Source organism: Heptranchias perlo, chromosome 32 (assembly GCF_035084215.1).
Source record: "Heptranchias perlo isolate sHepPer1 chromosome 32, sHepPer1.hap1, whole genome shotgun sequence".
Lineage (NCBI taxonomy): Eukaryota > Metazoa > Chordata > Chondrichthyes > Hexanchiformes > Hexanchidae > Heptranchias > Heptranchias perlo.
The window spans coordinates 19,971,084-19,991,006 of NC_090356.1; the positions used below are offsets into that span (position 1 = coordinate 19,971,084).

Below are 19,923 nucleotides of genomic sequence, written 5' to 3' on the forward strand. Positions count from 1 at the left end.
CTACATTACAACAATGACAACATTTCAAAAGTACTTCATTGGCTGTAAAGCACTTTGGGATGTCCTGACATAGTCAAGGGCGTTATATAAATGCAAGTCAGTCTTTCTTTATTGGAGGACCAGTGGAAAGCAGCTCCACATTTTTTTGAAGTTTTGGAGCGAGGAGCAATTGGGTGCTGTTGGAGATGCAGAGTTCACCTCCTGAAGATTATATTGTGGCATTATAGGTGGGAGCACCACGCACCTGTCCTTTGATGATCTGAACTTACTCAACATCACAATGGGGCGGAAGATCTCGAGAACCAGCCTGATCTTAGCAACAACTTGCATTTACATAGCACCTTTAATGTAGGAAAATGTCTCAAGGAGCTTCACGCGAGTGTAATCAGACAAAAAATGACACTGACACAAAGGAGATATTAGGATGGATAAGTAAAAGCTTGGTCAAAGAGGTAGGTTTTAAGGAGCGTCTTTGAGGAGGAGAGAGGTGGAGATGTTTAGGGAAGGAATTCCAAAACTTGGGGCCTAGACAGCTGAAGGCACGGCCACCAATGGTGGAGTGGAAGGAGTGGGAGGACATGAAACCCTTGGGAATGAATGGGTGGTGGGAGGGTGAAGTTGACTGAAGGTACAAACTGAAATATTCCAACCCAATTTTATCAGCACCATTGTACTCATTCAGGCTGTAGAATTAGGTAGAACAGTGAGTTGGAAGGACATTGCGACTTGGGTTTGAATCAACGGAAAGGAATTTGGTCAATCTTGACTCACTTCCCAGTGGTCAACAATCTAAAGCTCAAAGCTACCCACAATTCAGCACTAGATGAGGGAACCAGATACAGACAGGAAAAGGTGTGAGAAACAGAAACATGCTAATGTGAGGGTGGGGGCAAAGGTGGGTTTCTGAGACTGGAGTTCAGAGGGCTTTTCTTTCAAAGGAGTAAGTTCCAACTGTAATCTAATCAAGGGATTACGCTACTTTATAAATAGAATCGGATATCTGGAAATAAGTTACAGACAAATCGAAGAAGGGATCTGATTGTTGTTGTTTTATTTAAATTCAAGATGAGTAATGGGAGCCTTGGAGCAAGTTGTGAGATGCAATCAAAAGGTTCTGACAATGTAGCTTCAGAATCAAGTTCTGAGAATGTAGAACCACTGAAGTTTAAAGCACAGAAGGCGGCCATTTGGCCCATCATATCTGTGCCAGCTCTTTGCTAGAGCAATCCAAAACTAATCTCACTGCCCTGTGCTCTCCCCATAGTCCTGTATCTTCCTTTGCTTCCAATTTTCCCTTAAAAGATGCAAACAGTCTTTGTTTCAACCACTCCCTGTGACAAAGCGTTCCACGACCCTCCGCATGAAGAAATTTTTCCTAACCTCTCTCATGACTCTCTTGGTGCTAACTTTAAATCGATGACCCCTTATCACTGACTCCCTAACCAGAGGAAATAGTCTTTCCTTATTGACTCTATTAAAAAAAGTCTCTATTACATCTCTTCTTAGCCTTTTCTGCTCCAGTGCTTGTTTTATGTGGGGATTTTCCTTTGTTTTTGTAACCAGGATCGGCACTAGCTCTCCGTGCACTCCTCATCCTTCATGCTCAATGCATTCACATTCGACAATTAAATCATTGTGCCATGATGACTGTGGGTCAATGGAAAAATTAGGTTCATCACCAGGAATGTCTACTGTCCAATGCACAATCCATTCAACACAAAAAATAGCCTTCAAATTAAGCAATTAGCTTCATTGCAATTTGGTAGCTTTACTACTTATGAAAAACAGATTTGCATTTTTTTTAAAAATAGTAATTTTCCATAAATTTTGTGTGTGGACTCTTTGGAGTAGATTTTGACTTTGTGCGACTGTGTAAAACGGGTGATAACGAGACGGCAGCCCCTTTTACATCTCTTCCCATTTTTATTTCCATTGACTTCAACTATCACGGGCAGCTGATCCAATATTGCCCGTTTTACACTATCGGCCAAAGTCAAAATTGTTAAGTGTATCCATGTGATTTATATCAATTAGTGTTAATTGTATTCAGGTGGTGGGTATCAATTGGGGACTCTCTTGTATCCATTTATAAGAGGGAGTTTATCTAGGGGGTGCACGGTGTCTAAAGGGGATCTCTGTGAATAAAGGCTTGGAAGCAACTGAAGACCAGGCTCTAGTATTCCATCCTTCACCACCTGGCGATCCGACTTTTAACAAAAATGACCCCCTTTGTGTACAGAAGCCAGAACTAATAACCATGGCGGACTTGCTGCCATCACTGAAAGCACAGTTTCCAGCCTGAGTTTCAGAAGATGAACCTTCAGGAAGTAGAGGGCAAGTTGAGTGAGGCTGTGCTTCCAGCGAGGAACCTCTCAAAGGACCATCAAAGTCACAGGGTACTAACTGTGCAGGTGCGATGGAACAGCCACACATGGGCTAACTTCTCCTGCAGCTCAGTAAATATAAGATGGGTTTCAGTGGGATTGTTATAGGTGCACTATTGATAGGTGGCTTGGTTATATTAGTCTTTAAAGATCAGTCTAACTGGTTACAATGAGGCAACTGATCATTGAAAAACCAGTGATAAACACAGTTTAGTGGGAAGCTACTAGTTCTTGATGTAGGGATTAGTCCGGAGGAGCGTTGAGTTTAGGCTGACTGGAGCGAGTTACTGTACGTGCGGATGGAGATTTGCCCCAGTTACTGAATGTGGAACAGATCAGCGATCCCACAAGTGTTTCTTACATTACAGAGTGAGTGTGTCCGATGTCGCGGTGAGTTGATGTCACTTGGTGTGGACGACCTTTCACCTTCAAGCACCGAGGCGTCCGAGATGATGGACGGTTGCCTCGAGTGACAGGGACTGACTCGTATTCCTGTGTAAAGATTAAACATAAACAGTGATCAATGTGTGACCTCTCACCTTTATCCCCAACTGAGCTAAAGCCATTTTTACCCTTCTCTTCCTCTACCTGAAGGTACCGAGAAGATGATGTCTAACTACTTGAGTGGTTCAACACTGTGAAGGGGTGGGGGGGGGTCAGGGTTTGTCAAACAGTGGAGATGTCCTTCAAAAAACAAAGAGAGAGAAAAAAAAGCCCAATGGCTCAGTGCACCTTGTGTTGCACTCTGGAACGCCCCAGGCTCAATCCCTGGTCAGTGTAGCGTTAGTTGACCACTGTTGGGGTGACAATGAAGCTCCAGAGTTGGGTCCAAACATCTCTAGGCTTTCAGAGTTCCACTCCTGATCACTATTCAGTGATTCTAGCCGGAAAGTGCGTCTGCGTGGACATGATCTGACTCGGCTCTAATGCTCTCCATGTTGAACTCACCACACACTGAGTTCACCAACCCCTCAAATTGAGTGCACCAATCCCTCAATCTGAGTGCACCAATCCCTCAATCTGAGTGCACCAATCCCTCACACTGAGTGCACCAATCCCTCACACTGAGTGCACCAATCCCTCACACTGAGTTCACCAACACCTCACACTGAGTTCACCAACACCTCACACTGAGTTCACCAACACCTCACACTGAGTTCACCAACACCTCACACTGAGTTCACCAACACCTCACACTGAGTGCACCAACACATTGAGCACAATACAAAAGGAATGGTATGTACCCCACGCGAGTTGCTAGAATCTAATCGAGGGGTTTGGACGGTTAATATATAGAATAAGGGATACCTGGGAGTAACAGGCTGGAATCTAATCAAAGGGTTTGGATGGTTTATATATAGAGTAACAATTAAGTGTGCGCCAACCAGCAGCATTTCATTCTCACATCAGTGTTTTGGGGGCCCGGTCCGCGTGTCAGCATTTGCTGAGAAAAACCAGTGTCCTCTCTCCTCCTCCCTTCAGTCCTACCCGAGTCCGGCTGCTAATGGACTGGCCTAGAGCCTTCCTCTCTAGAAAACATTCTTAAGTGTTTTAGCACAGCCCGCGGAAAGCAAATAAACTACTTCAATAAGTGTAGGTATTGTGTAATAAGTTTGGATATAGTCTCAGGATTACCACCAAAAGAATGAAAAGGGAAGTTACTGGACTTTTCCCCCCAAAGTCCTTCGAACATAGAATGTTTTTCCACAACTGAGGCAGACCATAGTGTCATTTAAAAGGGAACTGGATTATTTGAAAAGGAAGAATATCCAAGGATTTGGGGAAAGGGCAGGAAAATGGGATTAGAGTAGGCAGTGCCAGTGGAAGAGCTAGTACCAGCACAGGCACAATGGGCCGAATAGTCTCCTTTTGTGCTGTAAATTCTATAATTTGATGAAATGTGGATTTGGAAAGGTGCAAAGAATGTTTTTACGGGATAGACTGAAGGGAATTGGTGGTTTTCTGAGAAATGTATTCACTGTTGTTCCATCGATCAAATTTAGACAGCAGAAATGGATGGAATTGGCAAACCTGAAGGGTCCTCGACCGTTGACCTCTTACCTTGCCTGTCAACCGAGTGGTGATGTGCGTGATACAACGTCTGCTGGCTCTGTCGGATCGCGGCAGTGAGCGGAAGGTCAGACTGCGTCACCCACTCCTGATTCCCGTTTAACATACTCTCGCTCGGCATTGCCAGCGAGTGTCGCTTGGGGACGTCCTTGGTCAGCGTGGCTAAGGACTGCTTGGCCTGCAAGAAAAACGGAAGCTGGATGAAATTCGGTGAACAGCTGGGTAACTGCGTGGCCTGAAACGGGACCTCTGGAGGGGATGAACGATCACTAGGGGAAAAACGTGCAGGGCCCCCAACTTCATCTACAGCACAATCACTAAAAAAAGGTTAAATGTGATGCAAACCCAGTCATTCAGCAAGAACCTAACACTTCCTATAGTTACTGAGAAACTCATGCAAGACTGCGTGCATTCACAGACACACACAATACTACCTCTGATCAGGATTCGAATGCTCTGAAATGGCAGTTCTGTACCTGGACGGCCTACTAGAGAGTTACTTGTGTTGGCCTCACGCTGATGTGGTCACCCATTTGAGGTTCTACGTTGAAAGTCCAATTTGATGGCTACCATTGAGGCAACGTCACAAGTGGGGTAAGCAGGCCTAAAAGTTTTCTGAAGAGCTGTGCTTGGGGAGGAGGCTGTTATAAATGAACCATCTTGCACCTCAAACCAGAACACTACTGGAAGATGGGAAAGAGCAAGAGAAAAATCTGCTGATTGGACCATCTTGGTTGAGCTTGAGTAGGCACCTTGTTGAGACGACAATACATTGACCCTGGGATTGTGAGGGGGGGGAGAAATTTAAAAAAATTAAATGCCCCAATGGCTCAGCGGGTGAATGGAACACCGTGTGTCAATGCACCATCTAATGTTCAATCCTACAACTGGCCTCAGTGCCCTTAGGCTAGGGTGAGGCCTCTGTTCCTGATCACTATCCGACATCTCCTGCTGTGTGAATGTTGGGTGAAGACAAGTTTGGGTCCACTAGGCTCACACATGGAGTATGGACATTTGGACAAGGACCCGGACGGTGATCAGCACTTTTGGAACTGAATCCCAGCATCTTTGGAAGAGCGGAGAAAAAAAATGACTTAAATATCATGCCGAGGCGTCATTCCCTGGCCGGCTGTTACTGTGATGAGCTCTGCTGGGGACACAAAGCAGGAGCTGATTGACTTCCAATTTGTAAAACTGGCCAGAAATTCAACTGGACCAGGCTCACCCCAAGGTGGAGGGAAAGGAAACCAGTCAGATCAGACTTGCCCTTTATAAGGGGGCAACAGTACGATGCAGCTTTGTTTCACAATTGTGAGACGAGAGGCAGAAGCAGTGTTTAAGAATTTTTCACTCGTAAAGTGATTAAATGCCACTTGAAAAAAAATCCAAAGTATTATCTGCAACAGAGCAGGCAGCACCTTGGGAACAATATCACCAGAACATAGAAAGAAAGAGAAGGAAAATATAAATGTACATAAAGCAGATACTTTGTCACATCAGAAGCAGGGATTCCACGTTTGAAGGGGCTGCAGACTGATACACAAAGACACTTGGCTCCTTCCCAGCTGGTGGAACACACACCTCTTCTAATCTGGTACAGGGCAACCTCAGCATCAACCTTCGATAACTCTGGCTGGTAGAGTGGACACACAGCTTGGGGGATGTAGTCATGTTCAGCAGAAGACATTAATCTGGGTTCTTCAGAGGTGAAGACTTTCCCCACTAGGGTATTTCAACTCTCCAGATTGGCAGCCGTTTGCACTGTGCCTACCAGTCCACATTACTGACCATTTCACAGACTCCGAACGCCAGAGGTCAAGGCAAACTAGACTAACACCACATTTAAACATCACTACAGCACCTGGGAAGTTGGCAACCATTTTGCGTGTGTGTGTTTTTTGTATTCTCCGCTTTGTAGGCAGAACCGTTGAGTGTTTGTACTGATCTTTGTGTTGCTACTGGTTACTGTCAGCTCGACACTGCAACACGCTCTGAGGAACTGGCACTAAGGACCTTGAACGTGCTTAAAGAAACAATACATCCTCGAGCCACTGCCCAACATACACGCTCTCTCGTTAACCTGAGAAATGTTCAGATCTTTAGTTTGACGTGAGATTTAAAAAACTGGCCTGAAACACTGGGCTACATTGGTTAAGTAACAGATGGGTGTAAAACTGCAACACAAAAGTTCCTCATTAGAAGTCATTATCACAAAGATGTATCGCAAATGTGGGGCAGTCTGGTTAGCTCCACTGGGAGGCTGTTGGGACTCCCAGTCGGAGGGTAGGCAGGCCGGGCACCTCTAGCTGTCTGGTTCTACAGGTGGTGGTGGGTGGGAATTGAACAAAACTGGACACTGAATCTCTTGAACAATCCAGAAAGTGTACCAGGGACTGTAGCACAATAACAGATAAATGTGCAGTTTCCTGTTGAAGTTTTGCCTTTAAGGTTTGTGTTTTCTCTCCTGGCTGCACATTGTTCCTCATCGTTCCATAATAAGATACAGCTTGACATCCTGTAACAAATAGTTTATACTGGAACCTCCATTATCTGCACTGCCCAGCTTCTTTGGTTTGCTTTTCATTTCTTCTAAGTAAATTGTGTTTCTCTTGTTATTCGTATTGTACTGCTCTTGATTCCTGTACTCAGAGTATTGCTGTACCATACATATAAGAACCTGGGGACTCTCGATTATCCAATTACCACAAGGGGAGGGGGGAAAGAGAGGGCCAATCCATTATAGGCGATAATGGAAGTTCCAGTAGATTTTTTTCTTATCTACAATAATCTGTGTGATTCATATCACAGGGCACAGAGTGTGGGGGAGGGAAATATTCCATTCCTCGCTTAATTGTATTTTAAAAAATCCTATAAACCCATGTAATAGGCTTTTGACAATGTAATCATTAGTAAAGGGAGTTTGTGTCAGAGTCCCTGAGTGACGTTAGGCTGCATTTGATCCCTTCTTTAAGAATGAATTCCTGTTACACTATGGGACATTATGCTGCATAAAATGACATGAATGGGATAACGATTCCCATATCTGGGATCTCCATAAGGATTCAGGACATATCGCCAGTTGTCAGATGGGATGTCCTTGGTGGAGGGGAAGAAGTAGGAAATGAGATAGGTATGCAGGAAATGTGAGTTGGGGTATGGGGGCAACACTTACAAGCTTCAGTTAAGGGGAGGAAACACAAAGATTCACTGGGTGACCAGGGACAAGATTACACATGAATCACCCAACCTTCTGGGGGGGAGAGAAGAGAAAAGCAGCTCTCAGGTACAATCTTTTTATTGAAAGTGGCTGATATCAGGCGCTGAGTTTTGGCGAGTGTTGGTAATGCCAAGGAGATGTATGGATTTTGGGCTGTGTTGGCTGTGAGGGATACTTGAAGTTCTGTAAAGCTGAGGGAAACCCTGTGAAACTTATCAATGCCTCTTAAAATCCACAAATATCACAAGAGCCATTGAAGTTCAGGGACTCCATGTAACAAATGTGAATGAGTTTTATTTGAGATAGTGAATGAAGTGTCATTGTCTTTGATTGCTGTCCTGCTCAGTCCCCACTTTAGGTCAGGTCAGTCCTGCTTTGTGCTGTATTATAAAGAGCCAAGGCCTGCTTATTTGAAAACGTTGTATTGTTACAAAGCTGTCTGGAAACGTCACAGACTGACCTTGGCACTTCTTTCTTTAAATCAGCTCGATACCCAAAGAGGTACGGTTGCCGGGTCTTGTGGGATATTTTGGTCTGAATATAAAGCCTGGCTCCCAGTGAGCTGCCCACTGTCGACACGTGAGTTAAACAATAAACAACTCAAAACTTTGACAGAAAAGGGAGGGGTGCACTTATGACGTCTCCTTTGATGGTGTGGGGGAGGGTGCCGGAAAATCATTACCGTGGTGATTTTCATTTGAGTGACTCTGCGATGTGGAGCTCCCGATGGGGAGCAGCACTCCTAGGAAGAGCATCTCATGAAATCACGGGCGTGCAGCCCACCATTGTCTAGGGACCACAAAAGTGCTTATAGTCAATGCTCATCGGCAGGCCACACAAATCTGGCAGCAACACCAAAGAAAGCTTCCCACTCAAGAAGGCTTGCCGCTGGGAAGATTGGTTTATTTTGGGGTTGGTACTGGCTGCGCAAGACTTGTGCATTGGAAGCTGGAGGCACTAATGCTCTATACAGGCAGCTTCAGTAATGGCTCGGTTAGAGAGGGAACTTCATACAATTGCTCTTTTTCATAGGGAGACTTAGGTTCCTCAATGGTTTAGTGGGTAAATGTACTGCCTGGTGCAGCACTCAGCTGTACAGCCCAGAAGGGCCCAGGTTCAATCCCTTGTCTGTGCTGCACCATAGGTCCCAGACATGACAGGTGTTGGAGCACTACAATTGGCCTCAGTGCTCTAGGGTTAGGGGAGGGGGGAAATCTGCCAGGGCTCCTGTTCTTGATCACTATCCAGTGACATGTGCTAAAAAGTGTGACATCGAGATCTGGCTCACAAATGAACAATGGCCACTTGGGGCAAGGAGTGGAGAGCAGCTAGCTGCCATGGAAGGGTATCAGAGGCAGAGTCAGTACCTTCATAGTGGGGGGGGAGGGGAAACTGGGGGAAAGAAGGAGCCTCAAACAAAGTGCATTTATTGTCAAAAAGTGTTACAGTGAGGGGTGTGGGGTATATCAGAGAGTGTTACAGTGAGGGGTGTGGGGTATATCAGAGAGTGTTACAGTGAGGGGTGCGGGGTATATCAGAGAGTGTTACAGTGAGGGGTGTGAGGTATATCAGAGAGTGTTATAGTGAGGGGTGCGGGGTGTATCAGAGAGTGTTACAGTGAGGGGTGTGAGGTATATCAGAGAGTGTTATTGTGATGGGTGCGGGGTGTATCAGAGAGTGTTACAGGGAGGGGTGCGGGGTATATCAGAGAGTGTTACAGTGAGGGGTGCGGGGTATATCTGAGTGTGTTACAGTGAGGGGTGCGGGGTGTATCAGAGAGTGTTACAGGGAGGGGTGCGGGGTATATCAGAGAGTGTTATAGTGAGGGGTGCGGGGTATATCAGAGAGTGTTACAGTGAAGGGTGCAGGGTATATCAGAGAGTGTTACAGTGAGGGGTGCAGGGTATATCTGGGAATTATACTGGGGTACAGGGTGCATCAGGGTGTTACAGTGAGGGGTGTGGATTATATCAGAGAGTGTTACAGTGAGAGATGTGAGGTACATTACATTAAGGTACTGACATTCTGTGGAAAATTACTGTATTTAAAAGATTTGTACTGCATTTTTAAAATTGTAGTACAAATCAGGACAGGGAGGGGTCAGATCAAACTTTTGAGTCTGTGGTTGTCTGTCTGTCTGTGTAGAATAATTGCATACTTTGTGTTGAGGTGACTTTAACTACAACTTGATTTCATGCTGATGTTAATGAGCGACTGCCTGCCCGACACCAGACGATGTATCCAGAACCTTCCAGCGCAGCAAGTAACACTTCAGGACCCTGGGAGGACGTCTATCCTACTCGAACACATACTAAAATCATTTTTAAAAATGTCACTGGGATTTTAACAAGTTTAATGGTGGGCGAGTGGTTTTCAAGCTGTGCCTATTTGTACTGTGAAAATCACTCAGTGGTACAATTCTGGATTCTGCTCGTCCAAATTTTGGCTGTGCCTGAGGAGAGTATTTAGTGCCATACACAACACCACGGTGAAGTACTGGTGGGTATAGGTGTGTCACTGGGGTAGCAGCAGTGGGAGCTCAATATTAATGAGTGCTGGTTAAAGTGTTTTATTCCCCCTAGTGCAATCGCCCAGTGATAACAGTGGTGTCTAATCTAACACATTTCTAAAATCTGCATATCGTCCTGCAATAAAACAAAAGTGTGTTAAATATCTCGGTCGGATCTTGTCGAATAAGCCAGCGAAAGCTAATCAATCAACCCAAACGGAACTCAATGGACTCGTGCACCTACAAACATATGAAAAAGGTGAGAAAGGAACATCAGGCCCCATCGATGCTCAGCCTGCCTGTCCGTTAACGATGGGCACCATCCTCCCTGGCTGCTCACTCTTGGAGAGGGTGACAAACAGAGAAGAAAAAAAAGTGACCAATTTCAGGGAAAATGCTAGGAAATTCGCCCCCTGACCCCGTAACGGAATCAAGGAAGTACCAGGAGACCATGGTCAGCCCGGATTGGATCACACAGCAATGGGACCTTCCACATTGGTCATCATGGAAGTTCAACCATAAGAATTTGGGGGCAGAGAGAGGGGGTGGGGGAAACATGAGAGGTAATTGCAGGATTTGGAGTAGGGAGAAAGGGGAATATAACCCATGCCAAACAAATATGGGGGACAGGACCTATGTGCAGAGCCTATAGTCCATCCATCCATGGGTTGGGAATTTCATAGAAAACTGAGCTCAAGGTGCTAAGAGAGCAGGTGGCATAAAATAAATGGCATGAAAAGAGTGGCAGAGTGTAAGCAATGGGGGCTGCATTCAGATGGATTAAATTGCCAGCCCTTGGTTATGAAGCCTGGTTTCAGTACTAGCTGATACTTGGGTTCTTGCTTGCAGGTGAGACTCCCTTCTCTAGCGGGATTAATATTCTCCCCTTCCGCTATTTCGCGCTCCCTCACACAGTCTACCACTTGCAGCCAAAGAAGGCAGGATATTGACCCACTCCCGAAGTCGGCAGGTTGTGAGTGCACGCACTACTCCCGGACTTCAGCGCACTGTCCAGACTGACGCCTCGGTGCCGTACCGAGGGAATGCTCCTTTGGATGAGGTGTTAAACTGAGGACACGTCTGCTTCCTGTAGTGATTCTGGAGGATGCTAAAAATCTCCTGGCATTATTCAAAAATGAGAAGGGAGCTCTCTCGGTGTCCTGGCCAACATTCCTCCCTCAATCAAAAGAGGTCAACTGATCATTTAGCTCATTGTTGTTTCTGGGATCCTGCTGTGCATAACATGCTTGTGACATCTGTCAACATAACTGTCTCTGCACTTCAAAGTAATTCATTGTATGTGAAGCACTTTGAGATCTTTCTGAGAGATGTAATGTGGTGTTATATAAACGCTGAGGTTGGGCCTGGTCTCCATTCAGGACACTGCTGAGATTTGGAACTCAGAATGGGGGGGAGGTGGGGAATCACAATGACAAACCCTGTAACACAGCACTTAGGTTGTATGATGAGCCGGCCTCTAGTACACATCCCTGCAGGGCCTAGCTTCATCGAGGAGTTTTCAGCCAGGTACAGTTCCCAACAGTGGCTGCTCATTGCAGTAACCATTAACGGTCTTAGCTTTTCAGTCTGTGCTGAGTTGGTGATTTTGACACCGGCAGCAATAAAGCAACCACACCTGGTCTGGGGGGTTAGCAAGGGGAAAATGAGGCAGGGGTCCCACTACTGTGTGTGTGTATCAGGCGAGGAGGGCAGGAGGGGTGAATCCAGGATTGGGCATAACGGTGATGCCCACTGCAGTCAAATACCCTGCTGACAACTCATTGTCTAGGCTCAAAACAGCCATGGGCGAGGTACTGCAATGTGGCCAATGCACTTGGTTTCCCAGATGCAATTACTGTGCAGTTCTCACAAATTTGACTTTGTTTTGAAGTTGTGATTAAAAGACATTTGCAGAGAAGCAGACACTGCCCTCCACATACACTAGACTTGCATTCCCTTGAGTATAGAAGATTAAGGGGTGATCCAATTGAGCTGTTTGAGATGATTAAAGGAGTTGATAGGATAGATAGAAAGAAACTATTTCCTCTGGTGGGGGAGTCCAAAACAAGGGGGTATAACCTTAAAATTAGAGCTTGGCCGTTCAGAGGTGATGACAGGAAGAACTTCTTCACACAAAGGGTGGTGTAAATCTGGAACTCTCTCCCCCAAAAAGCTGTCGAGGCTGGGGGTCAATTGAAAATTTCAAAACTGAGATTGATAAATTTTTGTCAGCCAAGGGTATTATGGGTTACGGAACCTAGGCGGGTAAATGGAGTTAAGATACAGATCGGCCATGATCTAATTGAATGGCGGAACAGGCTTGAGGGACTGAATGGCCTACTTCTGTTCCTATTTTCCTACAAGCACATGGGCAACACTTCCCCACGGGACTAATCCCCAGAATATTTAGTAATGGCCGGAACACTCAGTGGCGGGGCTCTAAACATTTTCCAGGCTTGCTCGTGACATCATGTAAACAAGCTCCATTCTGCTCACAACGGGATGTTTCCCTCCCCCAGCGTGACATTTTATCACCGGGGTGGGGGTGGGGGACGGGTAGGGATCCGTGACAGGAAGCAAATGCCTCCCCATCAGTCAGAGAGATGCCAGGTCAACCCACCCCTAAACCCCCTCCTCCCCGGCCAAACCCATGGGTTTACCCAAAGGTTGACCAATTTGCAATCAACAATTTACACTTTTTTCTATCCACAACTCTGCAACATACTGAAATATGCCCAGGGTGCCACACAAGGGTTGAGGAATTAGGAGAAGGTTTAAGGAAGGAGACTGAAGATCTGGTCAAACAGGTAGATTTTAAGGAGACCCTTTTTTAAAATTCATCAATGTCTGGGATGTGGGCATTGCTGGCGAGGCCGGCATTTATTGCCCATCCCTAGTTGCCCTTGAGAAAGTGGTGGTGAGCCGCCTTCTTGAACCGCTGCAGTGCATGTGTTGAAGGTGCTCCCACACTGCTGTTAGGTAGGGAGTTCCAGGATTTTGGAAGTGGAAAAGAGGTACCAAGGAATGTACGAGGGGAATTCTGGAGTGTGGAGCATGATGCCAGGAGGCCCCAACCCTGCTGATGGAGTGGGGTGAGGGCGGAGGGAAATGCACAGTTGATCAGGTTTGGAAGAGGAGAGGGTACGAGCGAGGAAACAGGGGTGGAAAAGGTTCAACAGATAAGAGCCTTTCACAAAACAGTCAAGGATAAGACAAACCCTGGCATAAACCCTACCACACACTCCAGCTACACAATACCCATCCCAATGCAGTGTGTGTGGTGCAGGAAGGTACCAATGCCAGTCAGGGGTTAGTAACAGGACACAAACGTGCACACCAGCTCAAGAACTATGCCGGAGTTAAGGTGACCTAAGGTGATCGATTGGTGCCAATCTTACAACAGAACACCATTTAAATACACATAGTGCGTGATATATTTTCTCAGTGCAGGTCTTACCGCCAGCACCCGAGGGAAGGGCTCCTTCTCAGCTGAACGATCGAAAATGCGATATTCCATTTTCTGGCCCATACGGTTCATTATCTGGGGAGATAGCATGTCAAATAGAATGACCTAATGTGTTCTGCCCTACATGACTTTTGACCTGACCAGCCCTCATATATGCAGGCTAATTCCTGCTTTACCAGTAGGTGGCGCAGATAGACCAGGATGTTGGCAGGTACAGGCTGTTTCGGGTAACATACACTCTGGGAGGGTAAAAGCACAGGACTAAAATGAAGCAATGAAGGACTAAAGGAAGAATAAAAGGGAAGATAAAGTCAGAGTATCATGAAAAATACTTGAGGTGTAGGAAGGAGAGGTGAAAATATTTAATAACCATGCACTAGGAATGAGCTGTACAAACTGAACAAAGGACACAAGTAGCCTGCTACCAGCAAGTCTACGCAGCAGAATGGAGTGGTGAGACTCCTGAACGCCCGAGCTGCCTGTAGCCAAGTGTAGGGACCTCCAACCTCGACCCTAAGGTCTTGCATCTATCTGTTAGTCAAGGCGTATAAAAAGAATGATCCTGAACCAATTGAAACAAATCTTAGAACTCTACCTCACCACCAACTCCCTCGACCCCTCCACTATCTCTCATTTGTCACACTGCTTGTCCGACATCCAGTACTGGATGAGCAAAAATTTCCTCCAACTAAATATTGGGCAGACTGAAGCCATTGTCCTCGTTCTCCGCCACAAACTCCATTCCCTAGCCACTGACTCCATCCCTCTCCCTGGTCACTGTCTGAGGCTGAACCAGACCGTTCCCAACCTCTGCGTCCTATTTGACCCTGAGATGAGTTTCTGGCCACATATCTGCTCCATCACCAAGGCCGCCTGCTTCCACCTCCGTAACATTGCCCGTCTCCACCCCTGCCTCAGCCCACCTGCTGCTGAAACCCTCATCCATGCCTTTGTTACTCCAGACTGGACTATTCCAATGCTCTCCTGGCCGGCCTCCCAACTTCCACCCTCCATAAACTTGAGCTCATCCAAAACTCTGCTGCCCGTATCCTAACTCGCACCAAGTCCCGTTCACCCATCACCTCGATTTTAAAATTCTCATCTTTGTTTTCAAATCCCTCACCCTTTCCTATCTCTGTAACCTCCTCCAGTCCTACAACTCTCCGAGATCTCTCTGGGCTCCTCCAATTCTGGCCTCTTGCGCATCCCCGATTTTCATCGCTCTACCATTGGCGGCCGTGTCTTCAGCTGCCTAGGCCCTAAGCTCTGGAATTCCCTCCCTAACCCTCTCCGCCTCTCTCTGCTCCTTTAAGACGCTCCTTATAACCTGCCTCTTTGACCAAGCTTTTGGTCACCTGTCCTAATATCTCCTTATGTGTCTCGGTGTCAAATTTTGTTTGATAATCACTCCTTGGGACGTTTTATTACATTAAAGGCGCTATATAAATGCAAGTTCCTGTTGTAACTTGGCGTCAAAACCGAAACAACGACAAAATGATAAAATAATTGGGCAGCTCAGCCTGCGGCCTGGTGCTTGGGCTGCTCAGGCCCTGGGAACACACTGCACCACAGGCCAGAAATAAAAGTTGCCGGCTTTAGCAGATGTCGCTGTTACATTCCTCTTAATGCCAGTGTAAACCCATTTATTTTAAGCGGGTAAACGCCTCCACTAAAAGGGTGTCCGGAGGAATGTCATCCGACTGTGTGAAGTGTTCGGCCCTCGATATCAATGACTGCTCGATACGGGGACAAGTGGTCTGGAATCATTTGCTGCACCACTGGGATTGTAAACTGCGCTGTGCACCAGTTGCTCCCCTGTGCTTAGGGACCTTGTGTGTACCCGGGGGGATGTGGTGTTACCCTCTCTGAACTAACAGCGAATGTTGCAATTTTGGCTTTACTTGCATCAAGGAAGGGAGGAGTGAATGGCAAATTGTTCACTACAATCTCCAATTCACCTTCCAACTAAACGACAGGGTGAAGTTCCGACTGAGTGAAACAGCACCTCGACTCTACCAACCTGACACGTTCAGAGAAACTCAGCGCTCCGTGCAATCGTGGTAACAGACTTGTCTATTAGCGCCTTGAATCATGGTCACGGGATGGGAAGGCCTGGCTCGCGTTCTACAAGTCCCGCAGAGTAGCTGATGAGCTGTGGAGTCGTGTTTGCCAGTTACAAATGGACATTTCTTGCCCAGTACTGTGGCTGCTCCAACACTCCTGCTGCATACTGAAAATCACACCAAACTAAAGACTGACCTAGCTGCTTCTCAGCCTCGGCAAAGCTAACTGCTCCTGTCAACGTATTAAGTCCGTAGAACTGTAGTATTGCATTCTGGAATTCAGTTAATGCAACGCCCAACAACTGTTTACAATTGGGACAAAAACTTCAAACCCAGGCTTCTTTAAGTGGGATTCTTGGCTGGGATTTCAAGCCTTCCTGCAGGATATCGCTGACAATGGCTCACGCAGCATGCTACTTGCACACCTCCTATCACATGATTATAAAGCGGTCACGGTTGCTGGCCTGAATTGTCATAAGGACAATATGTGGAGGCAAGTGACCCAAGGAAAGAAGAGGGGAGAAAAGGGGTAAAATTCTTCTTCAATCATCAATCTCACACAGGAGTAGAACAAAGTAGGATTACAATACTAGAGTTGGGCCTCTGATGAACTCACTTTCCTACAGCTCCAAGATCACAGGATAGACGCAGACGAGGAAGGCCCATCGGCCCATTTGATCCCATCCTTCCAGAACATCAACCCTACTATGAACCATTACAGCATCCAGCTGTTTTGTAAATGGGCCCAGTGTCCTTCACTCAACCAACCTTCCTAACTCATTGCAGCTGTTGGTCACCCTCTGTGTAAATGAATACTTCCTGGCATCTGCCCTAAACTTGCTCTTCACAGCCCTGACCCTGGCCCTGGCCCTTGTTGTATCCGAAAGTCTTGTTCCAGGTTCACCTTCTTTATTGAGGATGAGGACATCTCCGCCTCAAGTTAAACAAGGTTCACAAAATAGTCTCTTTCTTTTGTAGAACATAAAGCATGGAACAATAAGGCAATTCAGGCAATCAAACCTGCTTCTCCCCCAGCTCATGTACAACCTAAGCTATCATGGACTCTACCCCACCAACTCTACACCAGCTACAGGCCGAACCTAACATAGACACCATTCCACCCATTTAATCTCCTGAGGGAAAGTTCTGAACTATGAATATTCCCTGATCACCACGGAAAATCAAACAAAATTCTCGGATACTCATTCATCCTCACATCTTTACCATTAAATCCTGGCCTGTTTCCCTCCCATAACCTGGAGCATTAACATCTGGAATCATCCTCATCACTTCTCTCTGACCCTCTCCAACATGTCAATGTGGTGCGATGTCCAAAATCGCATGCAGTACAGGTATTCCAATAAATGGGTCGACGCCCCAGTGACCTATACAAGGTTAAGAGTAACTTGTGTTCATGTATAGTCAAATGGGCTCAAGATGTGACCTAGTATTTGATTGGCTTTAGAACTACTGAACCACAGTTGTTTACAGCACAGAAGGCGGCCATTTGGTCCATTGAGTCTGTGCTGGCTCTTTGCTGGAGCAATGTGTTGATAACAAAAATTGGAAACTTTGAGTGAGTGATCAATTACTGCATTAATAGTTAAAGGGTCAGGATTCAAGTGCCTCTCCCTGGCCTGTACAGATGGAGATTGAAGGCTGAAGAGGAATGGGGGAAAATAATAATTAGTAACAGTCCTTACTATTGGAGAATCAGATAGAGAAAGAAAGTAAAAGCTAGTATTTACAGACAGCAGGGGGACCCTAGCTGCTGGGTTTCTCCTCTCTCCATTTTGCTTGGTTCCAGGTACCTTGCCAGCAGTCTGTTATAAGTCACTGGAGTTACTGTTTCATAGCTCCTGAGCCAAGGGGAGTTTCACGCCAGGGTAGAGGTGGTTTATTCCTTTTATTCCCCACCCAATCACTTCTTGATCCAGGGGTGTGACGTACAGCTGAGGAAACGCCCCACCTGCCTGTACATCCACGTCAGGGGTTTGGAAAGTACATTGTCACTTTCCTCTTGAGCAAAAAGGGGCCTGATTACCCAGGGAGAGCAGGTGCAGGCAACTGTTTATCCTGAAGCCCTTTGAGACAAAAGCGCCTCCAACAACTGTCACATAACACGAGAGAGCATTTGCCTCCACCGTTTCCCCACACTGACACCGATCAATGTGAATGGAATGAAGAGAATGTGCATCGATGCCATTACACAGCTCGATCCATATATACACATATATATATCCATATTTATAGAACCCCGGGCATACCTCCACACATAATGATGCATTCATGCCTCATAACTCTCCACATCCCAGGCGCCAGTGTAATAAATGCTCCTTTACAGAGTTCGACCCTTCACACTGCACAGTGACGTTACATGTTCCTACACATTGTACCTGCTACACCTTCTGAACCTGCTCTTCATATCACAGTGTGAACAGCATCAACATGCTCCATGTTACTGTCTGCTCTGTCTCCACTTTATTTTTCCCTGCCGTTTCTCCCTCTTTCTCTTGTGAAACATCTTTTGAAACCCAAAGACACCTCGTCAAATGTCCATTTTTTTTAATGTGTGACCACTGTCGGGCTCTTTGACCATGGAAGGCAGAACAACAAAGCTCACTCCCGTACTCACCCAATGTCCATACGTGCACAATTTCCAACTGGGGAGGGTGACGGGGGTGGGTGCTGGATAATGAACAAGAATAGTAAATCTGCTCTCAATCCTCACTCAGGTTCTCCCGGGCTCCTCTCAAGCCCACTCCATAAGCCTGCTCCTGGGCCCTTCTCAGTGCCACTGCACACCCCAGAGGGTGAACAAGAGGAGCAAGGACAACTCTCTCCCTTCTAATTTTGCACCAGCCTTCTTAAAGAGCCCATCATTGCGTCCCATTTAATGATTATTAATGTTAAGATTTTGCAGCTGTAGAAAATCTGCATGTTTATTTCCTGTAACTAAAAGTTTAAATGAAAGGAACTGCTGTGAGAGCACCTTTCAAATTAGATAAATCAATGTACATTTAAAAATTGTAAAAAATTGTTTACGAGTGGCAGTAAATCCAGTTAAACTTATTGAAGCTCTCACTGCCTGAAACGCAGTAGCTCGAACTGAGGCAGGACGGGAATCGCTAAAGTCGCTCAATCTGTATACGGTCGCTCGCTACGTTCACCAGTGACAAAATGACACACAGTGGGATAAAGACAAATGCACAAGCAGAATGTAGACATATGCAGAAGGGGAGTAGTCCTGCCTGCAGCAGCAACCTCCTGCCATATCATGTCCCTAGCTCACTGTCAGTGCTATGCTGTAGCTGGCTGCTCACATGTCCACAACAATGACTTAGAAAGTAAAATGATAAAAGAGTCTACACATGAAGCAGAGCAGCTTGTGCAGGTACTTACTAGCTGAGGGCCAGTCCAGTCCCTGGCTGCAAGTCAGAAAGTGCTCCGTTCTCCAGCTGGGCCATGTTAAGATAATTAGGAAATGGAAGACACTCAATAATGACATTGGGCAGCTTGCTGTTTATCTCCCTCTAGGTCCATCTGGCCACAGAGTTCCCCGTGAATTCAAAGGCCGTGTCTGTGAACTTGTCAAAGAGATTCTGCACCTGATATAGCACCTGGGATTGTAGGTCCCGTCACTTACCATGGCCAGCTCTGCCTCCAGTTCCTTAATCCTGTTTTCTTTCAGGTCCAGTTGCGTTCGGAGTGCAGTCACATGATCAGTTGCTTCCTTGGCTTGTCTGCGCAGCTCCCATTTCTCTCGTTCTAGCGAGTCTTTCTCTTTTGCCAAAACCTTCACTGCATCTTCACTCTCCTGCAAAGGGTGGGAATGGAATCTGCAGATTACCTAGGCATTTGGGAACCAGCATGAGGTCTGAACCACGAAACAAACCCTACACCATCATTAAAACCCACTAAGCCTCGTCTGCCACTTGCATCTTGGAAAATGACCCCCTATGACCCTGTGAATATTTGGCCTCAAAAGTTCTTTTTGCCTGTGGTGTTGAGCAAGAGCGAGAGAGAGAGCGAGATAGAAAGAGAGAGAGTGAGAGAAAGAGAGAGAGTGAGAGAAAGAGAGAGAGTGAGAGAAAGAGAGAGAGTGAGAGAAAGGAAGTAATAAAAAAAAGCGCTTTACAGCCAGTGAAGTACTTTTGAAGTGTAGTCACTGTTGTAATGTAGGAAACACAGCAGCCAATTTGCACACAGCAAGG

General features: G+C 46.2%; 1 protein-coding gene across 4 annotated transcripts in view; it reads right to left on the minus strand.

Annotated features, from left to right (window-relative positions):
* Positions 1 to 19,923, minus strand: part of LOC137301143 (kazrin-like) — a 656,751-nt gene that overhangs the window by 81,364 nt on the left and 555,464 nt on the right. For 3 of the 4 annotated variants that reach the window (XM_067970588.1, XM_067970592.1, XM_067970589.1), the window contains 4 exons: positions 19,356 to 19,526; positions 13,638 to 13,721; positions 4,446 to 4,632; positions 2,746 to 2,876 (listed from right to left, as the gene is read on the minus strand). In XM_067970588.1, the coding sequence (XP_067826689.1) occupies positions 2,746 to 2,876; positions 4,446 to 4,632; positions 13,638 to 13,721; positions 19,356 to 19,526 (573 nt within the window). The remainder of the gene's footprint in view (positions 1 to 2,745; positions 2,877 to 4,445; positions 4,633 to 13,637; positions 13,722 to 19,355; positions 19,527 to 19,923) is intronic. The other variant, XM_067970590.1, reaches the window with a different exon arrangement.